The following is a 24,426-nucleotide window of genomic DNA, read 5'->3' as shown; positions in this document are numbered from 1 at the left end:
CTTTTAAGCACTTCTTGCTTTATTTCGCACTTCCTGCGTTTCGCACTTCCTGCGTTTAGGCACTTCTTGCCTTTTAAGCACTTCTTGCTTTATTTCGCACTTCCTGCGTTTAGGCACTTCTTGCCTTAGGCCTACTTACGCATGCGCTCCTTCTTGAGACCTGGAAATTACCCTCCTTTTGATTCCTTTTCAATTTTAGGTTCTTTTTGGTGGGGTCTTTTATTTAAGGCCGTCACCACCCAGGCGCCTACCAGGAGCCACACAAAACAAATATATAAGCAAAAAGCTGCTTACCTTATTTTTATTGGCGCCTTTTGTTTTATGAGGCTTCTGCCAGCACGCCCACCGTGGCTGCTCCTCGACCCCTTCGCCTCTCCTGGCTGGCTCGCCAATTATGTTGTAGCAAATTCTAAGTCCTCAAATCGGGTCTCGAAGAAATCTCTCAAGAGTCGAAGTTCCAGGTGTCAGAAGAAGTAACTTTATTGACAGGCAACAAAGTGAGATGCCAGCTGGCCATCTGGACATCTGATTTGCAATGGTCAAACCTCAGTTCTTATACTTTTTCTTATCACTAGGTAGCCAATCAGCTATCAAGATCTCGCTACCATTAACATCATCTTTCCCGGAGACATTATTCTATTGGTGGAAAAATCTTTGGTCATACCCATTTTCTAGAACATCTTTGGTCACATGATTCAGTGCACCTGCAGTGTTGTCATACCATCCATCATTTTTAATTGACGTTTTTAGTACCATCTTATCAGTTACCCATACACATCTTCTCTCTTAGCTTGTTAGGTACTCTTTCATCCTCACAGACCATTTGACCTAATTTGACCTGATGTATCCTGATTTAACCTGGGTTTTGACTGAGACACAGAAATACAGACTTTTACATGAGGTAAAGGAAAATCTCCAACACGTGGAGGGCAGTTTGTGTTTATGAAAAATAAAAGGTATATTTTATTTGGTATCCCATAAAAACTTTAAAATAAATAAACCAATACATATAAATAAATAAATAAATAAATAAAATCTAAATTTATAAAACCTTAAAGATTAACGGGTGTTTTTGGCAGCCAATCACGTCATGCCTCTTGTCTTTTTCAAATACTGCATTTACTGAGCTTTCACGAGTTAGTCTGTGGATTTGCCATGATCGCCGTCCTTCATGGGTTACAGAAAGTTGATGCATATGAAAAAATGTCATAGACTACTTGGTTTTGGAGAAAGTGGAGTAAATACTTGACATTTATTAAAGGTACAGGATAATAACCTGGTAGTGAGACACAACATAAGAGTGGCTTTAATATATTGGGTGAGTGTGATGGGGTGGCAAACAAATTTATATTACCGAATAAGAGACAAACATGTATCAATTGTCTTTAAGGTTATTTATTTTCTTGCAAGGAAAGGTCAACAGTCAGCCATACAGTCATTACAAAGAGCCTGCAGAGTGTGACCACGAGTGGGGCATCTTTCCTTCTTTATAGTTGTTCCTCCCCCAAGGTTGTTTTCCCGAGGATAAATTAAGATATCTCTCAGCCATAACTAACACACTGTTTAGATTTGTCTCATATTAATCATTATACCCTTGAATGGAGACTCTCGATCTCGATCATACACTTAGTCACACATTAACTTTTGTCAGGTCATATACAAGGCCATACACAATACATATTCATAAGGGTATGTATCAACACATTAATCTAATTACCATCATATTTCTAAGATTCTATAAGTATAATTAAATGCAAACATATATAACATAAATTTCTTCCACAGTGACTAACTTTTTCACATTATAATTTTACTTGTTTATTCATTTATTTATTTATTGGGATTTATTCTAGCAATCTCCGTGTGTGTTTTTGTTGTTGTTTTTACTGTTGGTGCCATTTTAGGATGCCAAATTACTTCTTCTGACTAATTATGTTAGTGAGAAAAGAGAGACTGTGTAGTGATACACAAATTATAAAATGGTGTTTAACAGGCGTCACCAAGTCATTAACTTATCATTCACAAAACACAATCAAAGAAACACAATTAACCTTCTTTAAAACTCATTTATTACCTCCATTGAACATTTCTAAAGGAAAGTAAATGAGTTAAAGTAGCTTGTTTCTTCTATTGATTTTTCACATGCTGGTTCAGTTCACACACACAAACGGCGTATTTCTATAACATTTGTCATCATTCCAGTTGCCATCTCCTGCAAGATAGAACAAAATATTAGATTTTATCATTTGTGTATTATGAAAAAAAAAAATTATTATTTTGTCTATTTAGATAGTTTATGAGCAATAACAGCAGTTACTTACTGCCATAGTTCATCTCAATGCAATGCTCTTTTCCAGCATAGTTATTGGGCTCTCCAGGCGCCCATATTTGAAAGTTCATTTTGGTTCCATCACTCCAGAGCCAAACTCCCTCCTGTGAACAGAAGAGAAATAAAGACATTGTGTTTATGTCCACAGCTTATATAGCTTCATTTTATCTTTATTCGTCTAAAAGATGATTCCTCATGAACCCTAACCCCGTCTCCACTTTAAAAATGTCAGAAATCTAAACAGAAATTATTTCACAAACAGGGTGTCAGTGAAGAACATGTGAAGAATATTTAAGACAGGGCTTATGTGGTGGTGCAAATCTCATGGTTGCCAATGCCCTAAACTAACTACAGTATTATAAGGACAAAAAAATTAATAAAATCGCATTTTGAAAAAATGTTTTAATGTAACTGTAAATGCCCAGTAGCACAAAAAACAAGGTAAAAAAAAAGAATTGCATACATGAACAGCATCATGGCCTCCGATCCAGGCAGGAGTTGAGGCCTGAGTTTCGGATCTAATCAGGTTCTGTATAAAAGCGTACTCCTCATGGCTGTGCACAGAAGCAAGGTTCCCATCAAACTGCAAACAGAATTTCTGTAGAGGTGGAGACATGAACAAACACCACTATTTATATAAAAAATATATATATTATTTTAAATTAATATTCCAAAATCTGTGACATGCCTTCAGTTACCATCAAAATAATTTTTACTCGTGCTGTTTATTTTTTGTTTTGGCTAAGTCTAAAATCTGCCATTAGAGGTGGGACTACTTTTCTAGAAAAGGTTCTGGTTATACTGTAGATGTAGATTAGATATTAGGGCTGCACAATTAATCGAATTTCTAATCGCGATTACGATTACGGATGCCACGATTACGTAATCGTTCAAAGCCGCGATTACAAAAAAAAAAAAAAATCCACTCTGCGTGCGCGTGTTTAGAGCATGTTATGTTATGAGAGGCGAATCACAACTACTTCTATTCAGAAAACCCAGCACAATAGGAACTACCAGGCAGTGACGTATGTGTACGCTGAAATAAAAAGTATTTCACCTCAGAAAAACGGACGTTCCTGTCCTGTCAGCCGGTACTCATAGCGCACACTCTTCAATTACACGCGCAAATGCGGAGGCGCGCGCCGTGTATCGCTTCACTGTATATAAAGTGCAAAGGAAACTACGAGCATGCAACGTTGTTACGTTGTAAATTAGTAAGTCATGAAATAAAAGTAAAATACCAATAAATCACGTTACTGGTACGTCGTGTGTTAGCTGAGAAGGATTTGCATGCAGGGATGATTTTCATTCTATTCACCAGGAGCAGTTTCCATGTTTCATTAACAGTTCTTGTTAGTATTGTGTATTCACCATGGTAACTGTCGTTTCAATATTAACCCCAAAATGCCACTTTATTTTCAGTTTGTGTTATTTTTTTATATTTTTAAATGACTGTGGCGGCTCATACCAACATTGTATTAACAAAAGCTAGTTTGGGACTGCTATTTAATAACTTTAGCTTAGGCCTAATGTTTATTTATTAGTAGTCTTTACTATTAGTCATATTCTAACAATTTATGTCTATGTTAAGTAAAGGGGGACAGTACTTGTGTGTGTGTTCACAATTTTTAAGTAAACATGTATAATAATATGCCTATATATATATATTCAATGTAAATTGTGATAATCGTAATTAATAATCGCAATTACAATTTCAAGGGAATAATCGGCAATTATGATTTTTGTCATAATCGTGCAGCCCTATTAGATATAACACATATATAAAGTGTTTCAGTTATCCTCTCATGATAACATGAAATGTGTTGTGTCTTTATTTTCATACCATTGTGATGTTTTATTATCACAGTGATATATGTTTACATCCTAGAGCTCCATTGTAATGTCTTAACTGTGGACATATTTTTTGTTTTTAAACTGAGGAACAAGTTGAAATTATTTTCCTGCAATAATTAACAGGTGTCACAGATGTTTACAGAGCTTAAGTTGTATTTAACCAAAAATAAACGTATATGATTTTTATGTCATATTAGAAGATGAATGTATCATACCTCTGCATCACTCCATGTTTGAGGATTATAGAAAAACTTGAAGCATCTGCATCCAAAGGCAGACCACCCGTCCATACAGGCTGTTAAAGGGAAGTGTGTTATTTTTTTTAAACTTTTTTTTACCATTAATGACCTTTCATGTAATTAAATTAATAATTTTGAGGTACAGTATGTAACTTTTGTCCCTTTACCGGTTAAAAAACAAAAAGGCATGCAACATTGTATTGGCGACGCTTCACAATAGATGCTTTACAGTGAACTCTGTTAGAGAGATACATATGACAGTCTGTCTGTTCAATAAAACACCTTACTCAAAAGTTGAGTAATAAAAACACCATCATCTCCACTTCGCTTTTACAACTTTTCAAATCCCTCAGTTCTCTCCATCTCCTAAAGCCAAGCTGATGTTGATTCTTGTTTTATTATGAGCTCTGTCTCGTTCTATTTTCTCCAGCAGACTCTCGTCTGTTCGGTGTTTGTTTAAAACAGGTGTAAAGACACCCGTAGGTGTGTAAAAAAAAAAAAAAAAAAGTCTACAGGGTGAATCTCAAGAGGTTGGAGATTTAGCAGCTCAATTTCTTCCTTTCTTGCTCATGTGAAAGCTAACCCCTGCCACTCACACACCAGACGCATGGCAAAGTAGCTGGAGCAACTTTTCTCTATTTACGTATATAGCGAGACACGCACGGGCGAGTGATGTATACGCAATTTCCCATGAAAACTGGTCCGACAGGTCTAAAATATAAACACTTATAACGTCTCGGTTACGTATGTAACCCTCGTTCCCTGAGTAGGGAACGGAGACGTTACGTCGGATGACGACGAATGGGGTTTCGCTTAGAAATCCTATCATCTTCGAGTATTAAAACACGAGCCAATGGCAAGGAAATGCCATGGGTCTGCGGAATTTGCATAGCGTAACTCCGCCCCACCCTGGGGGTATAAAGGAAGTCGCGAGCAACATGCAGATATGTCTTCGCTGAGGAGCCGAGACTGAACTCAGGCGTTCCAGCGGTACAGCGGAAGTGGCAGGGAGACGTAACGTCTCCGTTCCCTACTCAGGGAACGAGGGTTACATACGTAACCGAGACGTTCCCTTTCGTTGTCACTCCGAGTTACGTCGGATGACGACGAATGGGGTTCCCGTATAATCACGCCACCTCTCGACTGTCTTCCAGTGCCCTGCGTAAGTCTGAGCTCCCTGTCGTGAGACTGGCACGGACGAAGGACTCCTACTTAACACAGGAATACCAAGGTACACTGGGAAGCATATCTCAGTGGAAATATGCAATCATGCCCAACCCGAAGGGGGGGACTTGGAAAACACATATGACCCCGAAGGGCTGCATACGGAGTCACTGGGGTGTCCAGCCGCAGGTGGAATATTTCAACCCCAGGGGTGGCAAGGTGGCTTGCCAAGGGAAAGACACATGCTCAGAGAGGCTTACAGTGGAATACACATGTGGGGGTCGCCCGGAGGGGGAACCATGCACATGGAGGCACCTAGCCAAGCGCGAAAGCTGCCGGTGGCATAACTCTGGCGTTGACGTCAACAGTGCTGGAGGAGACTCAGGGCTTATGAGGCTCACCTGAGGAAATATCGCACGTATCCCGTCCGTGGAGAGGAATGGCGAGCAAGCGAAGACACCTGAGCAGAATCTAGCACCGGCTAGTTGAAGCGAGTACATGAGAAGAAACTGGCTCAACTCGGAGATTGTAGAATCTCGCGAAAGTATTAGGTGTCGCCCAGCCTGCAGCTCTGCAGATGTCTGTTAGCGAGGCGCCATGCGCTAGAACCCAAGAGGATGCCACACTCCGGGTGGAGTGGGCCGTCACACCAAGGGGGCACGGTCGACCTTGCTGCTGGTAAGCCAAAGCAATGGCGTCCACTATCCAGTGAGACAACCTTTGCTTCGAGAGAGCCTTTCCCTTCAGCTTCCCACCATGACAGACAAAGAGCTGGTCTGAGGTCCTGAAACACTGCGTTCTGTCTACGTAAGCACGGAGGGCGCGTACTGGACAGAGCAGTGCCAAGGCTGGGTCTGCCTCCTCCAAGGGCAGCGCTTGCAGGTTCACCACCTGGTCTCGAAAGGGTGTGGTGGGAACCTTGGGCACATATCCAGGCCGGGGTCTCAGGATCACGTGAGAGATAGCCGGCCCGAATTCCAGGCACGCTTCGTCAACCGAGAATGCCTGCAGGTCCCCTACCCTCTTGATGGAGGCCAATGCAACCAGGAGCGCTGTCTTCATAGACAGGAACTTAAGCTCCACTGATTGCAGAGGCTCAAAGGGAGCACTCTGCAGGGCAGTTAGAACCACTGAGAGGTCCCAAGAGGGAACGAGAGGAGAGCGAGGAGGATTTAGTCTCCTCGCTCCTCTCAGGAACCTGATGATCAGGTCGTGCTTCCCCAGAGACTTACCTTCAACTGCATCGTGATGTGCGGCAATAGCGGCAACATACACTTTCAGGGTGGAGGGAGACAGCCTTCGCTCCAACCCTTCTTGCAGGAAGGAAAGCACGACACTGATCGGGCATTTCGTGGGTTCTTGCTGTTTAGAAGAACACCAGTTGACGAAGAGGTTCCACTTCAACGCATAGGCATGTCTCGTGGACGATGCTCTAGCGGAAGTGATGGTAGCCACCACCGCTGGTGGTAGGGTACTCAAACCTACCTCCTCCCGTCCAGGAGCCACACGTGGAGGTTCCAAAGATCGGGACGAGGGTGCCAAAGGGTGCCCCGTCCCTTAGAAAGCAGGTCCTTCCTCAGAGGAATTGGCCAGGGAGGTGCTGTCGCGAGGAGAACTAGTTCTGGGAACCAGGTGCGGTTGTGCCAATACGGGGCAACCAATATTACCTGCTCCTCGTCCTCCCTGATCTTGCGCAAAGTCTGCGCAAGGAGGCTCACTGGGGGAAACGCATACTTGCGTAGGCCCCGCGGCCAGCTGTGCGCCAGTGCATCCGTGCCGAGCGTGCCCTCGGACAGGGAATAAAACAGGTCGCAGTGGGACGAGTCGTGGGAGGCAAACAGATCTACCTGTGCGTCTCCGAACTGATCCCAAATCAGCTGGACCGACTGGGGATGGAGTCGCCATTCTCCAGCGAGAGGCCGAACTCGAGACAGCTCGTCGGCCGCCTGGTTCAGGTGTCCCGGGATATAAATGGCTCGAAGCGACCTCAGATGCTTCTGACTCCATATAAGGAGGTGGCGGGCGAGTTGCGACATACGGCGGGAGCGTAGACCACCTTGATGGTTGATGTACGCTACTGTGGCGGTATTGTCTGATCGGACTAGTACGTGTTGACCCTTGAGCAACGCTCGGAAGCGGTGCAGGGCAAGGCGTACGGCCAGCAACTCGAGGCAATTGACATGCAAAAGGCGCTGAGGACCTGTCCAGGAACCTGCAGCAGCATGTCCATTGCACATGGCACCCCAGCCCGTGGTGGAGGCATCTGTGGAGACAACAACATGCCTGGAAGCTCGTTCTAAGGGCACTCTAGCCCGTAGAAAATTGAGGTTCGACCACGGGGTGAAGGTCTGACGGCAGGTCGGAGTCACTGGGACTCGGAGCGTGCCGTGTTGCCATGCCCACCTCGGGACTCGATCGTGAAGCCAAAGCTGAAGCGGTCTCATATGAAGCAATCCGAGCGGCGTTACTGCGGCTGCGGATGCCATATGCCCCAGGAGCCTCTGAAATAGTTTCAGTGGAACCGCATTCTTGCCCTTGAATTGGCGAAGACAAGTCAGCAGTGACTACGCGCGCTCGCTCGTAAGCTGCGCGCACATGGCGACCGAGTCGATCTCCATACCGAGAAAAGAGATCCTCTGCACGGGGCAGAGTTTGCTCTTCTCCCAGTTGACCCGAAGGCCCAGACGAGCTAGGTGCCGGAGCACAAGGTCCCTGTGTTCGCAAACCTGGTCTCGAGAGTGAGCTAGGATCAGCCAGTCGTCGAGATAGTTCAGGATGCGAACCCCGTGTTCACGTAGGGGAACAAGGGCTGCCTCGACAACCTTCGTGAAGACGCGAGGAGACAGGGCTAACCCGAAAGGGAGAACCGCGTACTGTATGCCTGTCCCTCGAAAGCAAACCGTAGAAACGGTCTGTGTCGAGGAAAAATGGAGACATGGGGGTAGGCGTCCTTCAGGTCGATCGCTGCAAACCAATCCTGCGGCCGCACGCATTCGAAAATGCGTTTGGCCGTGAGCATCTTGAATGGCGTCCTCTTTTTTGAAGGGAGCGGTTCAAGACGCGCAGGTCCAGGATTGGTCGTAACCCACCGGATTCTTCGGTACAATAAAGTAGGGGCTGTAAAACCCAGACTTCATTTCGGCTGGAGGGACTCGATCGCACCCTTCGCCAGTAGGGTAGCGACCTCCGCTCTCATGACAGGGGCATTGCCACCGGCCATAGTGAGCGGATTCCCCTGAGGCGGGGAGGAGACCACGCGAACTGAATCACGTTGCCGAGCCTGATGGTTCTCCGACCCGGCGGGACAGTCCGGAAAGCTCTAGCCAGGCCTCCAGAAACTGCGCCAGCGGGATTATTCGAACCACAGACGTACTGTCGGGGGTGCAGCGAGGCGGAATGACCGGCCCAGGCGTGGGTGGCATAGCGGCCCGGTGCGGGGGCACGGCCATAAACCGCGTCCTGCCAGAGGAGGCCAGGGGAGGACCAGCGTCCCACGGGGGCGTGCTCTGGCAGGGGTCTGGCGACAGAGGTGGATGAGAGGAGCGTGGCCCGTGGGCGGCGCGTGCTGTCATCCACAGCCTCTTGGGGCTCAGAGAAAGAGCATTAGTTCTTTTGTAGAGATCTTCACCCAGCCCTCAAGCGGGGGAAGGAGTGGTCCTGCTACCAGCTCCTGAAGAACTGAGCCCTAACTCCAAGCTGCCTGTCTCAGGTTTGTGCTGCTCAGCCAGGTGTTAGCCGGCTAAGGGGCAGAGACAGGCGGTGCCAGCCTCCAGCGACCCCCTTGTGCTCAGGCCAGTGAAGGCTCGAGGGGAGGAGCCGCAAGGAGGCGGCGTCGGTGGGAAGCAGACTAAGCAGACCACACCGACGGATGACCGTCAGTGCAGAAGCCTCAGTCTGCTTGTGGATTGATCGAAGACTGTTGGGCGCAGTCCTCAACCACCCCGCCGACCAGGCTGCCCGCCTCAAGGTGCTGCTTAGGCTGGTGTGGCAGTCTAAGGGGCGGAGACGGGCAGCGCCGCCCTCCTGCGGCTTCCTCCTGCTCAGGTCCGTTTGCAGGCCAGAGGGGAGCAGCCGCATGGAGGGGGGCTTGGCGGGAAGCAGACTGAGGAGGCCGCACGGATGGATGACCATCGGTGCCGGACCCGAGTCTGCTTCAGGTGGTCGAAGCCACACCGCCAAAGAGCTCAGCCTGGGACATGGGGGAGCTGAGAAAATGAATTCTCAGACCCTGCCACATCAACCTGGCTAAGCCCATGTCTGGACCACATAGTGGACATCACCTGACCCAGGATCACGCAGGTACCGATGTCGCCCGAGAGCGAGGTCAGTAGTGTGCGTGGCGGAACAACCAGGCCGGGCATGGGAGGCATAGCGTCCCAGCGTAGGGGCGTGGTTAGAATTTCCGCGTTCTGCCAGGGTTGGCCAGGGAAGGACTAGCGTTCCACTGCGGCCGGTTCGACAGAACTCCCGGGACAGCACTGCATCGAAGGCGCAGGCGACACACAGCACTGCATGACCGTGCCACTGTAGTGACAGGGAACATACAGACCATGATCGCCGTGCGATCGAAAGCAGCGAAGGCGGAGGACACCCGCGGGCCGCGAAAGTCACGTGGAGTCTCGCGCAGCGCAGGCGTCCTGATGCACGTCCGGGAGAAGCTTACAGCGCTCGGGGGGAGGGCGGGGCCACTCCAGCCGATGCTTTCAGCTGCCCGGGAAAGCATGACTGACAGCTCTGGATCGGTCCCGGCAACGATGGCACTCCCGTGGGAGGCAACGCAGTCGAAACTTCATTTCCAGAGGAATCAAGCCCGCCTTGTGATGCTGTGAGTGCATGGTCTGCGATGTGGAGGGGGGTGTGGCCCGAGGAATTGAATCGTCGGTTGTTGTGCCACACCAAACCCTCAGATCACCCTGGCCACCAGCCAAAGTATCCCTTCTCGAGGAAGAGATAAATTGGGGTGTGGCAGAGGGGACTCTACTCACATGGAGATCATTGAGTCTTGATCTATAAACATCGCGATGGTCATGTTCCCGCAATGAAAACATGACTCATCAACGAGCGCTGCCAAGCGTGATAAAGCCCAACACGCAAAACAGCGCTCGCGACCGTTAGGCAGATGACTGACGCACACACATCCAGAAAATACACGGGCGAACCGTCTTGAAAAAGACGTGCCGCGTGCAGCTCTTTTTAGAGAGTGGAAAAGCTCAGCAGAGTGCTGAAGCACCCAGGGAGAAACACACTCACTGTCGGCAGATTACTGCACAAACCAGCAGCAGGAAATGCGATCTCGCTGGAAGCGCCGTCACACCAACACACTGAAGAGCCGCTCGTCTCGAAGAGATTTGAGATGACACTCAAAAGGCTTGTGGAGTGAAGTACTGAACTTGGCTCCGAAGCGAAAACATATCTGCATGTTGCTCGCGACTTCCTTTATACCCCCAGGGTGGGGCGGAGTTACGCTATGCAAATTCCGCAGACCCATGGCATTTCCTTGCCATTGGCTCGTGTTTTAATACTCGAAGATGATAGGATTTCTAAGCGAAACCCCATTCGTCGTCATCCGACGTAACTCGGAGTGACAACGAAAGGGAACAGGCTTACCATAGTGAACCAGTGAATCATGTTTTGTAAGAAGGATTGATAATGTATTTGACTCATTACTTACAATTGTGTTTATTTTGAACAAAAAAGCTACATAGTGTACCTTAAATAAAGGATTAAAACAATATTTTAACAAAGAAACATCATGTGAAAAGACATTTAAGATTTTGCACTAATCAAAGTATTTTTTGTTTTTGTTAACCTATGGCTCCACCCTCCCAACACCATAGCAACGTTTTGCACCATCCATAAAAGAACTAAACATAACATTAAGGAAAACATTTAATAATTATTGCAAAATTGCCCAAATTAAAACATGTAAAAATATACTGTGTATTAAACTTCACCAGAAAAAACAGGCAAATAATTGAAATGCAAAAAAACTAAATTACTTTAACATAACAATATTGATATTGATACACTGATCAATAGCAATACACCACTCACTTGTGTTCTATAATTATTTAGTACCCTATCCAGTGTATGAGAGTAACTATTACAGCAGTATTTCATATGAGAAACATGCACACACCTGCTGATGGCGTAGTCTTGACAGAATCCCGTGGTCTCAATCCACTGTCTGCCTCTGAGTTCGATGTGTCGTCTTCATCTACATGTACAATCAGACATGGCATTGCCAGATACCATTATAAACCCTTTTGAAACTATTCTATATAGCTTAAGCTGTAAACAAGAAGTAAACACTTACAGTGGGGATTGGGGCTTGCCTCTGATGCTTCTCTTCCTTCTTCCACATCTGTCATGTGTTTCTCCAGAAATGCACCTGTCATGATTTGACATGTTTGAACCATTAATATAAAACTCTCCAGCATAAACAAACAGATTCTCATAATCTACACACCCAAATCACAATGCCTGTCTGTCTGTGACTTCAACTGCACTATTACAGCAGAAAGACAAAAATTGATTTATGTATGCATAAGTTATTTCTTGATATGCACTGAATTCATGTAAAACTCATAAAAAAATTATGTTGAAACTGTTTTTTGGCAGGTCCACGCTGGTTGTCAAACTTGTCATGGTTATGACACTATCACTTGGTCAATTACACTAAACAGCCATCTCTGATAAGGTTTTTTTTTAATTTATTTTTTTACTTTACTATGCTATAATGCTATGATATTCCACTGCTGAAATGAGCATTACGTGTGGTAAATCCGTCCCGTGGTGCTAATATGCAGTCGCCGTCATGTTTTATTCGTGATGATGGAGCGACCTAGCCTGGATGCCAGCCGAACTTAGCCCCGCCCACAAAAAATTTTAGGTCGGGAAGTTCGGTCTGGACTCGATCCGTTGAGGAGCTATTATGCCCGAACAAAAATTGTTTGGACCAATCAAATTGTCAGGGGCGGGCTTTATACGATGATGGACAGATGAGCAACGGTAACGTAATCATCCACCTGATCAACGAGCGCTTGGGTTGAATTCAAATGACTGCCGCTGGAGAATTGAGATTTCACGAGTTCACACTTACAAATAAGTCAGATAGAATAAATGCATATTTGGCGTGCTGTCTGAGGAGAGGCTTCGGGCTCGGTATTCGGCCCGAACCCTAGGCTACTCCCCCCGGTATTCCAGGCTGTGGAAGAACAAGCCGAGAGTGAGTGGAGGGATGCTGAAAACTGTCAAGGAATGTTAGGTGAGTTGACAGAGTTAAAATAATATATGCTTTCTCTCATGCTGATAGGGTAGACATGGTAATTGTTTGATGACAAGTTGATTGGATTGATTATTTGAACGTGCTCCTCCCGAACTTTGTTTATGAAACATCATGTGTAGATTCCGCCATCGCGTCTGTTATAGAAGATATCGACCGCGATCAAGGCATTTGTCGATTGGAGACATGAATGAAAAACATACGTCACTTACTCCGTTGCTCTGATTGGTTGTAGTTCTATCCAATTGAGTGCAGAGGCATTTTCTTTCCTGGTTCGGTTGAAACACGCCCCATAATCAAAGCTCAATGGACCAGTATCAGACTCACATTCTGACTAGAATCTGAGTATGACGACGTCAGGCTAGGAGCGACCAGTTTGTAGTAGAAAAAATAACCACTTAGTAACATACCTGTATATTTCGCTTTCTTTTTCTCATCCTGTTTTCTTTTTATGATACTGAGCCCCTGATGGCTTTGACCTTTTCGGCTATGACGACGTTCCCTGCCGCCTTCTAGGCTACATCTCATTTCTCTAACAGCAGCGGCCACTATCACCAGGGAGACTTGTCACCAGGGCCTGAAGTTAACTTTTTTGACCACCAGCCACTGTGGCAGGTGGATTTAAAAATCCATCCACCACAGTGACTTTTTACCAGCCAGGTTTTTTTTTGTTTTTTGTCTCATAAAAGGTGAAAAAAAAGGAACTGCACAAACATTTGTTCTTTAACTTGTAAGAATACACATTTAAGTGCTGTCAAGTTATTAACGAGATCCATACAAGTAATAATAACTCCTAGAATACAGATATAGACCTAGTGCAGCTCGTAAACAAATCACACGCGGCTGTGTTGATCGCTGGGCAGCTGTTAGTTACAGCGTTCAGGAACCGTTATGGTGCGTTCACACCGGACGCGAATAGCCAATTTAGACGCATATTCGCGTTTGGTGCGTTATGGCTGACTTTGTTTAAATGTCAAAGAACAAAAAAAAAAAAAAAAAAAACGCAAAGACCCAGCCGCTTTAGTTACAGTTGCTATGTCCGACAAGCTACACCGCGCTCACGCCAAACCATGATCTCTCACGCAATGAAAAACACATCGCGCAGCAGAGACACTGACAACACGCTGACAGACAGGTTACTTTTGATTTTAAACAAAGTATCAACGTTAAAATTTGGTCATTTTTAAAGAAATTTAGACAATACCGTTTTGTGGCTCTGTAATGTGTCTTGACAGATCACTGTGGTGCCTCAGTTAAAGCTGCTCGTGAACCGATCATCTCTTCCTTCTAGTTAATTTATAGCATCAAATAAACATGAATGAACATAAGAAGGAATGAAGTTTTAACTGCGGAAAGATGTCAGTAGGTCTACTCAGTACACTCCGTTTTTTCAAGTTCAAATCATCCAACGTTGAACTCTCCTGACTGCTTTGTCGGACAAAAAAAAAAGGCGGATTATGCCGTCAATCAAACTCCCCGCGAAGGGTCGATTCTCATTGGCTACCTGCCAATGTGGCAGGTAGATTGACAGTGTTACCCGCCAATTGCAGAATTCACCCGCATTTGGCGTGTGGTCGGGTGTTAATTTCAGGCCCTGCTTGTCACTCAGATACTCGCAAGTAATCATAATGCCTCGAAATAGCAAAAGTATGAAATAATAATAATAATAATAATAATAATAATGACAATAAAATAGATATAAATAAAACAAATCTCTTGGTGGGGTGGATCTCCAGCTGTTTGCGCTCTAGGCGACCACCTCATATATACAGTACCAGTCAAAAGTTTGGAAACATTACTATTTTTAATGTTTTTGAAAGAAGTCTCTTATGCTTATCAAGCCTGCAGTTAAACAAAAAAACAAAACAAAAAAAAAAAAACAGTAATATTATGAAATATTATTACAATTTAAAATATTGGTTCTCTTTTTTAATATATTTTAAAATGTAATTTATTTTTGTGATGCAAAGCTGAATTTTCATCTGCAAGTACTCCAGTCTTTGGTGTCTTATGATCCTTCAGAAATCATTCTAATATGCTGATTTGATACTCAGTTATTATCAATGATGGAAACAGTTGTGCTGTTTAATATATTTTTTTGGAATATTTTTTTCAGGATTCATTGATGAGTAAAACGTTAACAGCATTTATTCATAAAAACAGCATTTATTCAAAATAAAAACATTTCTAACAATATAAATCGTTACCATCACCTTTTATCAATTTAACACATCCTTGTTGAATTAAAGTACTAATTTCTTAAAAAAAATAATAGTTATTGTTCCCAAACTTTTGAACGGTAGTGTATATTGTTACAAAAGATTTCTATTCTAAATAAATACAGTTCTTTTTAACTTTTTATTCATCAAATAATCCTGAAAAAAGTATCTCAGGTTATAAAAAAAATAACAACTGTTTCCAACATTGATCATAAATCAGCATATTAGAATGATTTCTGAAGGATCATAAGACACCAAAGACTGGAGTACTTGCTGATGAAAATTCAGCTTTGCATCACAAAAATAAATTACATTTTAAAATATATTAAAAAAGAGAACCATTATTTTAAATTGTAATAATATTTCATAATATTACTGTTTTTTTTTTTGTTTTTTTTTTTAACTGCAGGCTTGATGAGCATAAGAGACTTCTTTCAAAAACATTAAAAATAGTAATGTTTCCAAACTTTTGACTGGTACTGTATATATATATACACAGAGAATTTTACTTGCCTGACCTGATTAGATCAATGAAAAAAAATTAAAAAAAAAAAATAATAATTAATCACAATAAAATAGGGAATCACTAAAACGAGATAATTATTCTGATTTTATGATACACTCTAAATTTAAAGTATCTGTTGTGGAATATTTTATGATATTCAGAACGGAACAAGAATAATAATAAAAAAAAACTATAAACAAGCCGAAACTAAATAAAATAAAAATTAAAACAAAAGTAAGCAGGGTTGGGCTCACGTAACTCTCTCATTAGAATCAAAATGTTTCAACATTTGCAATGTATTTGGATGCTAAACTATTCTTTATCATAGGCTTTGTACTTCACTCACGTTCCAATATCGACAGAAAAAATCATCCTCTTCACACGCGCAAAAATTATCTTGGAAAAATCACAGTGGAGCGGTGCTTACTGTGAATGTACGAATTGTACTACTGACTTTTTAAACAGAGCAGTGTAATTTGTATATGTTAGGTTGACTATTTTATTATTATATTTTATTAAGGCTATAATGAACAGGCTGCGATGTCAAAATTGCAATGCTGGAATGTGTGTGTGTGTGTGTGTGTGTGTGTGTGTGGCGCGGGCACGATTGAACAGTGGACACATAAAAACATACTCTGTCATTTTTTTAATACAGGACATCATTCAAACTGCAAAGTGTTAACTTATATTTGTGTACAATTGCAATAAAATACAACAGTGGTCTTCACTATTTTTTTGATGAGAGCCGCACTGATAGGACAAAGTCAGTAGGAGAGCCATTTTACCGCAAAGTATAAAAAGTTACATCCAGTCATAATACCATGTCTGCCTATCAATCTGTCACCCCTGAACATACAATATGCAATGCAATAAATACAAAAGGGTGAAACAAAACCCCATTATTTATGATTTATCAGTCACATTTGTAACTGAGACAAGATGATTTCCTTTAATGAAAAAGGATTTCCAGAATATATTTATCCCAGAATAACCTTAAGTTTTTTTTTTTTCTACATTAGCCCATCTTGTAGGCCTATCTAACCATCCAAGAGCACATGCAGCGTTAAGAGCTGGAAGACTGTCATAACTGGCAACTCCGCAGAGAATGGATATGTTTACATGCACTACTTTTGTTTCAATCAGACTGAATTCATTTCGATTGATGAATCTGAATGTATTGTAGTTTACATGAACGCTAAACATCGTGACGTGATACATGATCGGGTTGATGTGCGTGTTTATAAGTCAATAGATTCAAATCGGAATATGAACATATGAACCGTTGTGCCGTGCTGTTTGTATTTATCACGCAGTAAAAATGCCCAAAACCAGTCGTCTGTATGATAATCTGAAACAAGGACTGGTGAGCCGTTGTCCTGCTTCACTTCACAGATGCTGAGTGAAAGGAGAATTATAGAATGACAGGACACTCGTTTATATGACGCTTTATTCATCAGGAGAACAGCTCGTTCAGCGCGTCATACGTCGTCCTTTCAATAGTAATAGAGCTGACACTTTGAGTTTTTAATGGGTTATGTTAAAGCCCTACTTGTTATTAATGTTTTTATGAAATATCTCTAGTGAATGCATTATCATATCACCGTATTATTTACCGCCATGCGAGCCACAAATTAAAGCTTAGCCGCATGAGGCTCGCGAGCCGCGCAATGAGTAACACTGAAATACAACATCGTGCTTTTGTAAAATAATTTTAAGCAATCCGCCCCCCGAAAGGCGCTAATTTTAAAATTAAACTAAAAACATTTTGAAAGTGACACACTTCCTGCTGCCAGTTGGTGGCGCTATAACTTTGACTCACAATAGTTACATCCATCTGATTTACCACGAACACACTGCTGAAGTTTCATCAAGATCAGTTAATGTATGCAGAAGTTATAACACTTTGTGTTTCTCTTTTCTCGCCAAAAATTCATGTCCTCGCCACGGCCAAACCGTTCGAGATATCAAATCCGTCCGCAATTTAACATCCTCAATGTCTTGACTTCATACACACCGAGATTGGAGGCGATTGGATGAATTCTGTAGGAGGAGTACATCAAATTCCACAGCATGCGTTTTCCAAACAACCCATAATAGCCGACTTCCTGTTGAGCTGGCATAAAACTTGATCGGGGGAAAGTTGATCTATATGTGTACCGAGTTTCATATTAATTCATGCAAGCGTGTTTGATATATGGACCAAGTTTTCAGACCCTGTTCAAGGGGGCGCTGTTGCCACGCCCGGGTACCAGCTTCAGCACGGCCCTGATGGCCGCAGGTTCTGACCCGTGTGCAAAGTTTCAAGAGTTTTCGAGCACGTTAAGGGCCCCAAAAGTGCCCGAAAGTTTGAAAGAAAAATAATAATAAAGAATCCTAAGGAAAACAATAGGGCCTTCGCCCTTTCAGGGCTTGGGCCCTAATAACATAAAACAGTTATTTAAAATTGTAATAATATTTAACAATATTACAGTTTTTACTGTATTTTTGATCAAATAAATGCAGCCTTCATGAGCAGAAGAGACTTATTTTAAGAACTTTAAAACTGACCCCAAAAAAAACAAAAAAGCATTTGCTACCTCTCTATATCAGATCCAAAGACACTTAATTAGTAAAAAACATTATAAATAGTTATTTAAAATCGGACAAGTGACCTATTGAGAGAGGACTATGACAATTTTCTACAAAAAACTTCAAGTTCAGGTAGACATGCTTACCAGGCTTGACACAGTTTATTGGCGGGGTTCCAGGTGGAGTTCGGGTTCCCAGTATCTCCTGCCCCTTACTGTCCACACACCAGCAGTAACCTGTGGACGGGCAGCACTGCTGAGGCCTGTACTGACCCTCCTCATCACACTGAGGGATGAAGTTTCCTATCAGATGAACTCTCTCTGCTGCGTCTCTCTGCTGCTCACACTGGGTCTTGGGACGACCTTCAAGGTAAACGTACCAGAGATTATAGAATTTACTTGGAGGGTTAGTTCTCCAAAAAAAAAAAAAATTCTGTCATCAATAAGTCACCCTCATGTTGTTTCAAAACTTTCATTCAACTTCGGAACAACCAATGAGGTTCATTCGACTCACAATATTTATATCCATGAGATCGGCCTCTTACAACGAACACACTACTGAAGTTTCACCAAGATCAGTTAATGTATGCTGAAGTTATAACACACTTCCTGTATCCCTTATTCGCCATAAATTGGTTTCCTCGCCACGGCCAAAGCGTTCAAGATATCAAAAATCCGTCTGCAATTTATCATCCTCAATGTCTTGTCTTCATGCACACCAAGTTTGGTGGTGATCGGATGAATTCTCTAGGAGGACTATTTCAAATGCCAGAGGATGCGTTTTCCAAACAACCCATAATAGCTGACTTCCTGTTGGGCGGAGCTAATAACTTAGAGCACGAACGCTGTTCAGCCCGATAAGATCTATATGTGTACCGAGTTTCATATTATTACATGCAAGCGTATATATATGGTATGATATGGACCAAGTTTTCGGACCCCTTTCAAGGGGGCGCTGTCGAGCCCCCCTGCCACGCCCAGGTACCAGCTTCAGCCCGGCCCTGATGGCCGCAGGTTCTGACTTGTGTGCAAAGTTTCAAGAGTTTTTGAGCATGTTAAGGGCCCCAAAAGTGCCCGAAAGGTTGACAGAAAAATAAGAATAAATATAGCTGCGAGCAGCGATTACGGGCCCAAGCCGCCCAAGCTGGTGTAGGGACATTTCAGTTTTGCCGTTGAGTATAGTGCCGAGGAAGAAAAAACGGTAAACAATAAAAATAACTCTGTGCAAGTATTGTTTTACACGTGTAGCCTACTCAAACGGAAACACTTCCAACATGACTGCACATCTGCGGTGCCATCACCCAGCAATATCACTGTCTGAAGGCACAAATACGTTCAATTGAAATGGTCAATTTAAAGGGGTCGCACACCGGACGCGCAGCGCCATGTCTTTTAAATTCGAACACATTATTCTTTATGAGTGTAGCCTACGTAGCGCTACACACACCGTCGGCGCCTTTCGGCGTCTGTCCGTGGCGCCCAGCAACGGCTCAGGACCATGTTCAAAATCCTGCCACGCCACAGAGCGCCATCTACATAGTTTTACATTAACCCTCTGGGGACCACAAACGCGCCCGCGCGTTTTGCTCGTTTTTTTTTTTTTAGCAATGAAAATAAACACTAAATGCTCTGTTAATTTTGATCTTTCATTTTTGTGTAATACATCAATCGATCCTGTTCAGTTTCTATTTTTTTTTCTGTATACTCACAATAAAAATAAAGTGTTTTGCTTTTTGACAAATAAAGAAAAATGAACATGATGCGATTTCTGCCTTCTCTCTGTCAGTAAACTCCCATTTGAAACACGTTCGAAAATGATCTATAACTCCGCGAAAATTCAGTCAAACAGGCAAACAGACCCACGGGCATACAGCTTGAGATCGCATCTTTTAAATTAAGTCATTTATATAAAAAACAAATATTATCAGCTTCTGTAATCTGTATAAAAAGAGAGCGATTCCTGTTGAGCTCATTACGAGCTAATTCACAGTAATGTGACCACTCCCCGGAGAGCGCATGCTATTCAAACGCAAATTCTGAGAACTATTTCACACCTGTGAAACGCCCACATCAGCTGTAAACAAAGCGCGTCCCTCGCGAGTGAGACATTATAGCCTACCTTATGGAGAAAAGATTCCTCAGAACAGTGCTGATGAGGAGCAATATCTCCTGAAATGAGGAGCAGATTCCGCTGAGGAGTGAGGTAGGCTGTTTTCTTTTCTCACGTGTGGAATAACGTTGTGGAATAACGTTAGTGTAGGCCTATGTAAACCGCAAAAAGATGAATCGCATTTCTATAATATGACTCGCCTTTCTGTGAGATGAATGAAGGGGACATATTTGTAAAGACTGTTTAGCCTAAATATGAATCGCGCGTCTGTGTGTGAAAGAATAAACTGCTTTGCTATAGCCTACTGAGATGAGTAAAAATCGACTGGAATATGTTGAAATAAAATGTATTTGTATAAGCAACGTATTAAACTGCAAAAAAAAAATACTATTTTTGTCAAAAATAAATTCATAGACTAAGATGTTAGATGTTCCAATGTTGGTTATATTCAAACTAATGAATACATATGATAAAATGTAGGCCTATAATCTTTTTTTTTTTTTTTTTTTACAAAGAAAGAGTACACTTGAAATATTGTTGAAATTGTAATTATTGTTGCAATTTTAACATTTTTAATAAAATAGCAAAACATATTTACAAGAGAGATGTAAGTAAAATCTTAAATGGTCAATATAAGTCTTCTTCTAAATATATCTTTTCTCCTTGCATTGTGGCTCAGTCAGTGTCACACCTGAATGAAGAATGGCTCATTATGCAGAGTGGGTGGGACATTGTAATTTAAGGTGTAAACTACTCCTCCCCGTCGCATATTGGCTTTCCAAGCAAAACCTGTTTTACACCATTTAAATCAATGTATTTTTTTTTTGTGAACGATAAAGCAAGACTACTTTCACATAATTTTGAAGCTAGAACTCAAAGGGACAACATCCATTAGTCAAAAGTCTTGTGGACACATATTTAATATGTGTTTTGTGGTCTTAATTCAGCAACTTTCATTTTAATTTTTTCCAATAACCACGCATAAACATTATTCTCTTAAAAATACAAACATCTACATACACGTTGCTCGCATATTATGGTAGCCCTGTTTGTGCTATATAGAGTGAATTTACACCTTTGCCATTAACATGTTTATAAATAACTGAAAAAAGCACAAATGTCAAGGCATGTCAGAACATCTCAAGGACCCCAAAAACAGCTTGGTCCCCAGAGGGTAAAATGCACATTTATTTGTCTCAAATCGCCGTTAATGTATATACTGGCTTCACCATGTGCTGCAATATACATTTAGTTTTGCATTCATTCACAGAAATCAGCTGCTTGAATGAAAATTGCTGATGTTATCGGATTTTCAGGTGATATTCATTACGCTAACGGACGGTCTGAGGTAAAGTGTTCAGACTGCAGACTTAGCAACGATTGTATTTAATTGTACAGAACAATCATAACATAGTACAGGCATTATCTTAATTTCATAATGTCGTTAAACATAACAATATTGCTGGCCATAAACTGAGAAAGTGTGCGTCCCGTGTGCGATACCTCGAGTTGTCCTAGACTGACCCACTTTATGTTTACTAACATGTAGGCCTATGTTTATTTTCAAAATTTAGGAATGTATGTGTTCCCCAGTTTGTACATGGGCTACCAGCAGCTGTGCAGTATTTCATATGTGAAACATGCACACACCTGCTGATGGCCTAGTCTTGACAGAATCCCGTGGTGTCAATCCACTGTCTGCCTCTGAGTACGATGTGTCGTCTTCATCTACATGTACAATCAGACATGGCATTGCCAGATACCATTTTAAACCCTTTTGAAACTATTCTATATAGCTAAAGCTGTAAACAAGAAGTAAACACTTACAGTTGGGACTGGGGCTTGCCTCTGATGCTTCTCTTCCTACAGTACCATCTGTCTTGTGTATCTCCAAAAATGCACCTGTCATGATTTGACATGTTTGAACCATTAATATAAAACTCTCCAGCATAAACAAACAGATTCTCATAATCTACACACCCAAATCACAATGCCTGTCTGTCTGTGACTTCAACTGCACTATTACAGCAGAAAGAAAAGCATTTATTTATGTATGCATAAGTTATTTCTTGATATGCACTGAATTCATGTAAAACTCATAAAAAAAAAAAAAAAAATTCTGCTGAAACTGTTTTTTTTTGGCAGGTCCACGCTGGTTGTCAAACTTGTCATGGTTATGACACTATCACTTGGTCAATTACACTAAACAGCCATCTCTGATAAGGCTTTTTTTTTTTTTACTTTACTATGCTATAATATTCCGCTGCTGAAATGAGCATTACGTGTGGTAAATCCATCCCGTGGTGCTAATATGCAGTCACCGTCATGTTTTGCTCGTGATGATGGAGCGACCAGCTTGTAGTAGAACAATTAACCCCTTAGTAACATACCTGTATATTTCGCTTTCTTTTTCTCATCCTGTTTTCTTTTTATGATACTGAGCCCCTGATGGCTTTGACCTTTTCGGCTATGACGACGTTCCCTGCCGCCTTCTAGGCTACATCTCATTTATCTAACAGCAGCGGATGTGAAACGTTGAATAATGCTCTTACCTGAAGCTCTCAAAGCTACGAGAAGACAGAGAGACAGGTAGACAGTCCAGGCCACCATTGTTTCTCTGAATACTGAAACAGAATTATACAGAATTAATTATTTCAAAGTTTTTATTTTTGTGACACAAACCAGTTCAGTAGTTCAATATCAACGTCTGGATATTGCGTTGTGGAGTGGAGCCCTGGTTCATCTTTTTATACACTGGAGGAGAGTATGTTTATCAGCATCATCCATCACATGCTCTTCCTGTGCAAACACTGTTTTTGTATAGTTTGTACTTGAGCCACTTCTGTTATAATACCATTATTGTGTTACAGTCTTTTATGTGTGTTCTTGGTATGTATACAGAATAAATGAATATATATTATTCATCTTTTCTTTAATTGCATCAGTGTGCATGTTTTATGTTCATGGTTTATACATTTCTCACACTCTTCATAAGATGCTCTTTGTTCACCTGGAATGAATGGAGGATTGTTGCGGCCATCAGCAAATACAGGTATGTACAAATATTTACACTGTAAAACCTTGCTGTAAACGGCCAAATTCTGACCGTAACATACCATTTCCCATTAAGATAGTAATGAGATCAATGAACCGTAGATACCGTGGAAAACAATGAATTCTGGGTAATATTTGTTGTTTTCGAGAAAGTAGCCTACTGGAATATACTGTGAATGGTAAGACTTTTGAATACCGTTCCTTCATTAATGAATAACTACACAGCAACAAATGAGTAATACACTATTGACATTCTAGAAACTCTGCTGAATGTGGTAGGTCACTATTAGCTAACAAAGATGGTCAGGTGATACATCACTCATCATCATAAAGAAAAATTGACTAATGTGATCAAAAGTGGTTGCTTGTTATTAATAGATTTTCAGCAGCAATGTTTTCTTGCCAGATATCAAACACTCTGAATTTAATTATTTATTTATTAAAAAATAAAAATAAAATAAAAACTTTAGATACACACACAAACATCAAGAATCAGCATATTAATCTCAATACATATTATGCTGCTGTAATTATTTCTCTGTAGTGGTTGATGAAGATGAGGGTCATTAGTGTTTGTTTTTTGTGTTATTTATGTTTTATACATGTCATAATATTGTGAGAAATAACAGTATTAAGGCCTGTTCACACCAAGGAATGGGAATACAGCTCAAACAGTAGAGCGTTGGTGTCACTGGTTTGATTCCCAGGGAAAGCAAGAACTGATAAGAATGTAGATGTGTACCTTGAAATCCAATTTAAAGGTGCATTGCGCAACTTTTCATGTTAAAAATAGCCGTTTTCTAACCCATACATGCTTAAACAATTGCCTGATGGGCTGACTGAGCCCTTCTCTGATCACTGCGATTGCCTCTATAATCCTGTACAGTAAAATAAATAAGAGGGATTCGGGTCGGAATCTGAGACTGGGTGTGACGTCATGCGCGTTCACGGCACGCTCATATGTCTGGCAGGTTTGTGATTGTGTATGCGCCGACGCCGCCATTCTCCGTAGAAAATGGATTCTAAGAGACCGGCTTGTAGTTCATTTCAAACACCAACGCAAACTCCACGTAAGATAAAAAAAAAAAGAGAACTTTTGT

General features: G+C 42.1%; 1 protein-coding gene and 1 pseudogene across 2 annotated transcripts in view; one reads left to right on the top strand and one right to left on the bottom strand.

Moving 5' to 3' along the window:
- LOC311304024 (interferon-induced very large GTPase 1-like) overlaps window positions 1-24,426 on the top strand; it is a 116,576-nt pseudogene that overhangs the window by 74,979 nt on the left and 17,171 nt on the right. The gene's annotated exons all lie outside the window — the stretch shown is intronic.
- On the bottom strand, window positions 1,621-22,995 carry LOC311287108 (aggrecan core protein-like). Its single transcript, XM_084403713.1, has 9 exons — window positions 22,825-22,995; window positions 22,100-22,174; window positions 18,310-18,525; window positions 11,903-11,977; window positions 11,726-11,803; window positions 4,399-4,478; window positions 2,793-2,927; window positions 2,322-2,433; window positions 1,621-2,212 (listed from the first exon to the last, which is right to left on the bottom strand). The coding sequence occupies exons 1-9, from the start codon at window positions 22,880-22,882 to the stop codon at window positions 2,151-2,153; spliced, it is 891 nt and encodes a 296-aa protein (XP_084259839.1). The 5' UTR covers window positions 22,883-22,995; the 3' UTR covers window positions 1,621-2,150.

This window comes from Rutilus rutilus (genome assembly GCF_951802725.1).
Source record: "Rutilus rutilus genome assembly, chromosome: 1".
Lineage (NCBI taxonomy): Eukaryota > Metazoa > Chordata > Actinopteri > Cypriniformes > Leuciscidae > Rutilus > Rutilus rutilus.
The sequence above is the reverse complement of the archived record's forward strand: the minus strand, read 5'-3'. Positions and strand labels throughout refer to the sequence as shown.

Bases quoted from the DNA above. Each gene is read 5' to 3' on its own strand.
- LOC311287108 (XM_084403713.1), bottom strand. From the start codon at position 22,882: ATGGTGGCCTGGACTGTCTACCTGTCTCTCTGTCTTCTCGTAGCTTTG. The intron at 18,526-22,099 runs GTAAGTGTTTAC...TTTACCTTGAAG, and splicing joins GGCAAGCCCCAGTCCCAACT to GTCGTCCCAAGACCCAGTGT. The intron at 2,434-2,792 runs GTATGCAATTCT...TTCTGTTCACAG, and splicing joins GAGGCCATGATGCTGTTCAT to GAGGGAGTTTGGCTCTGGAG.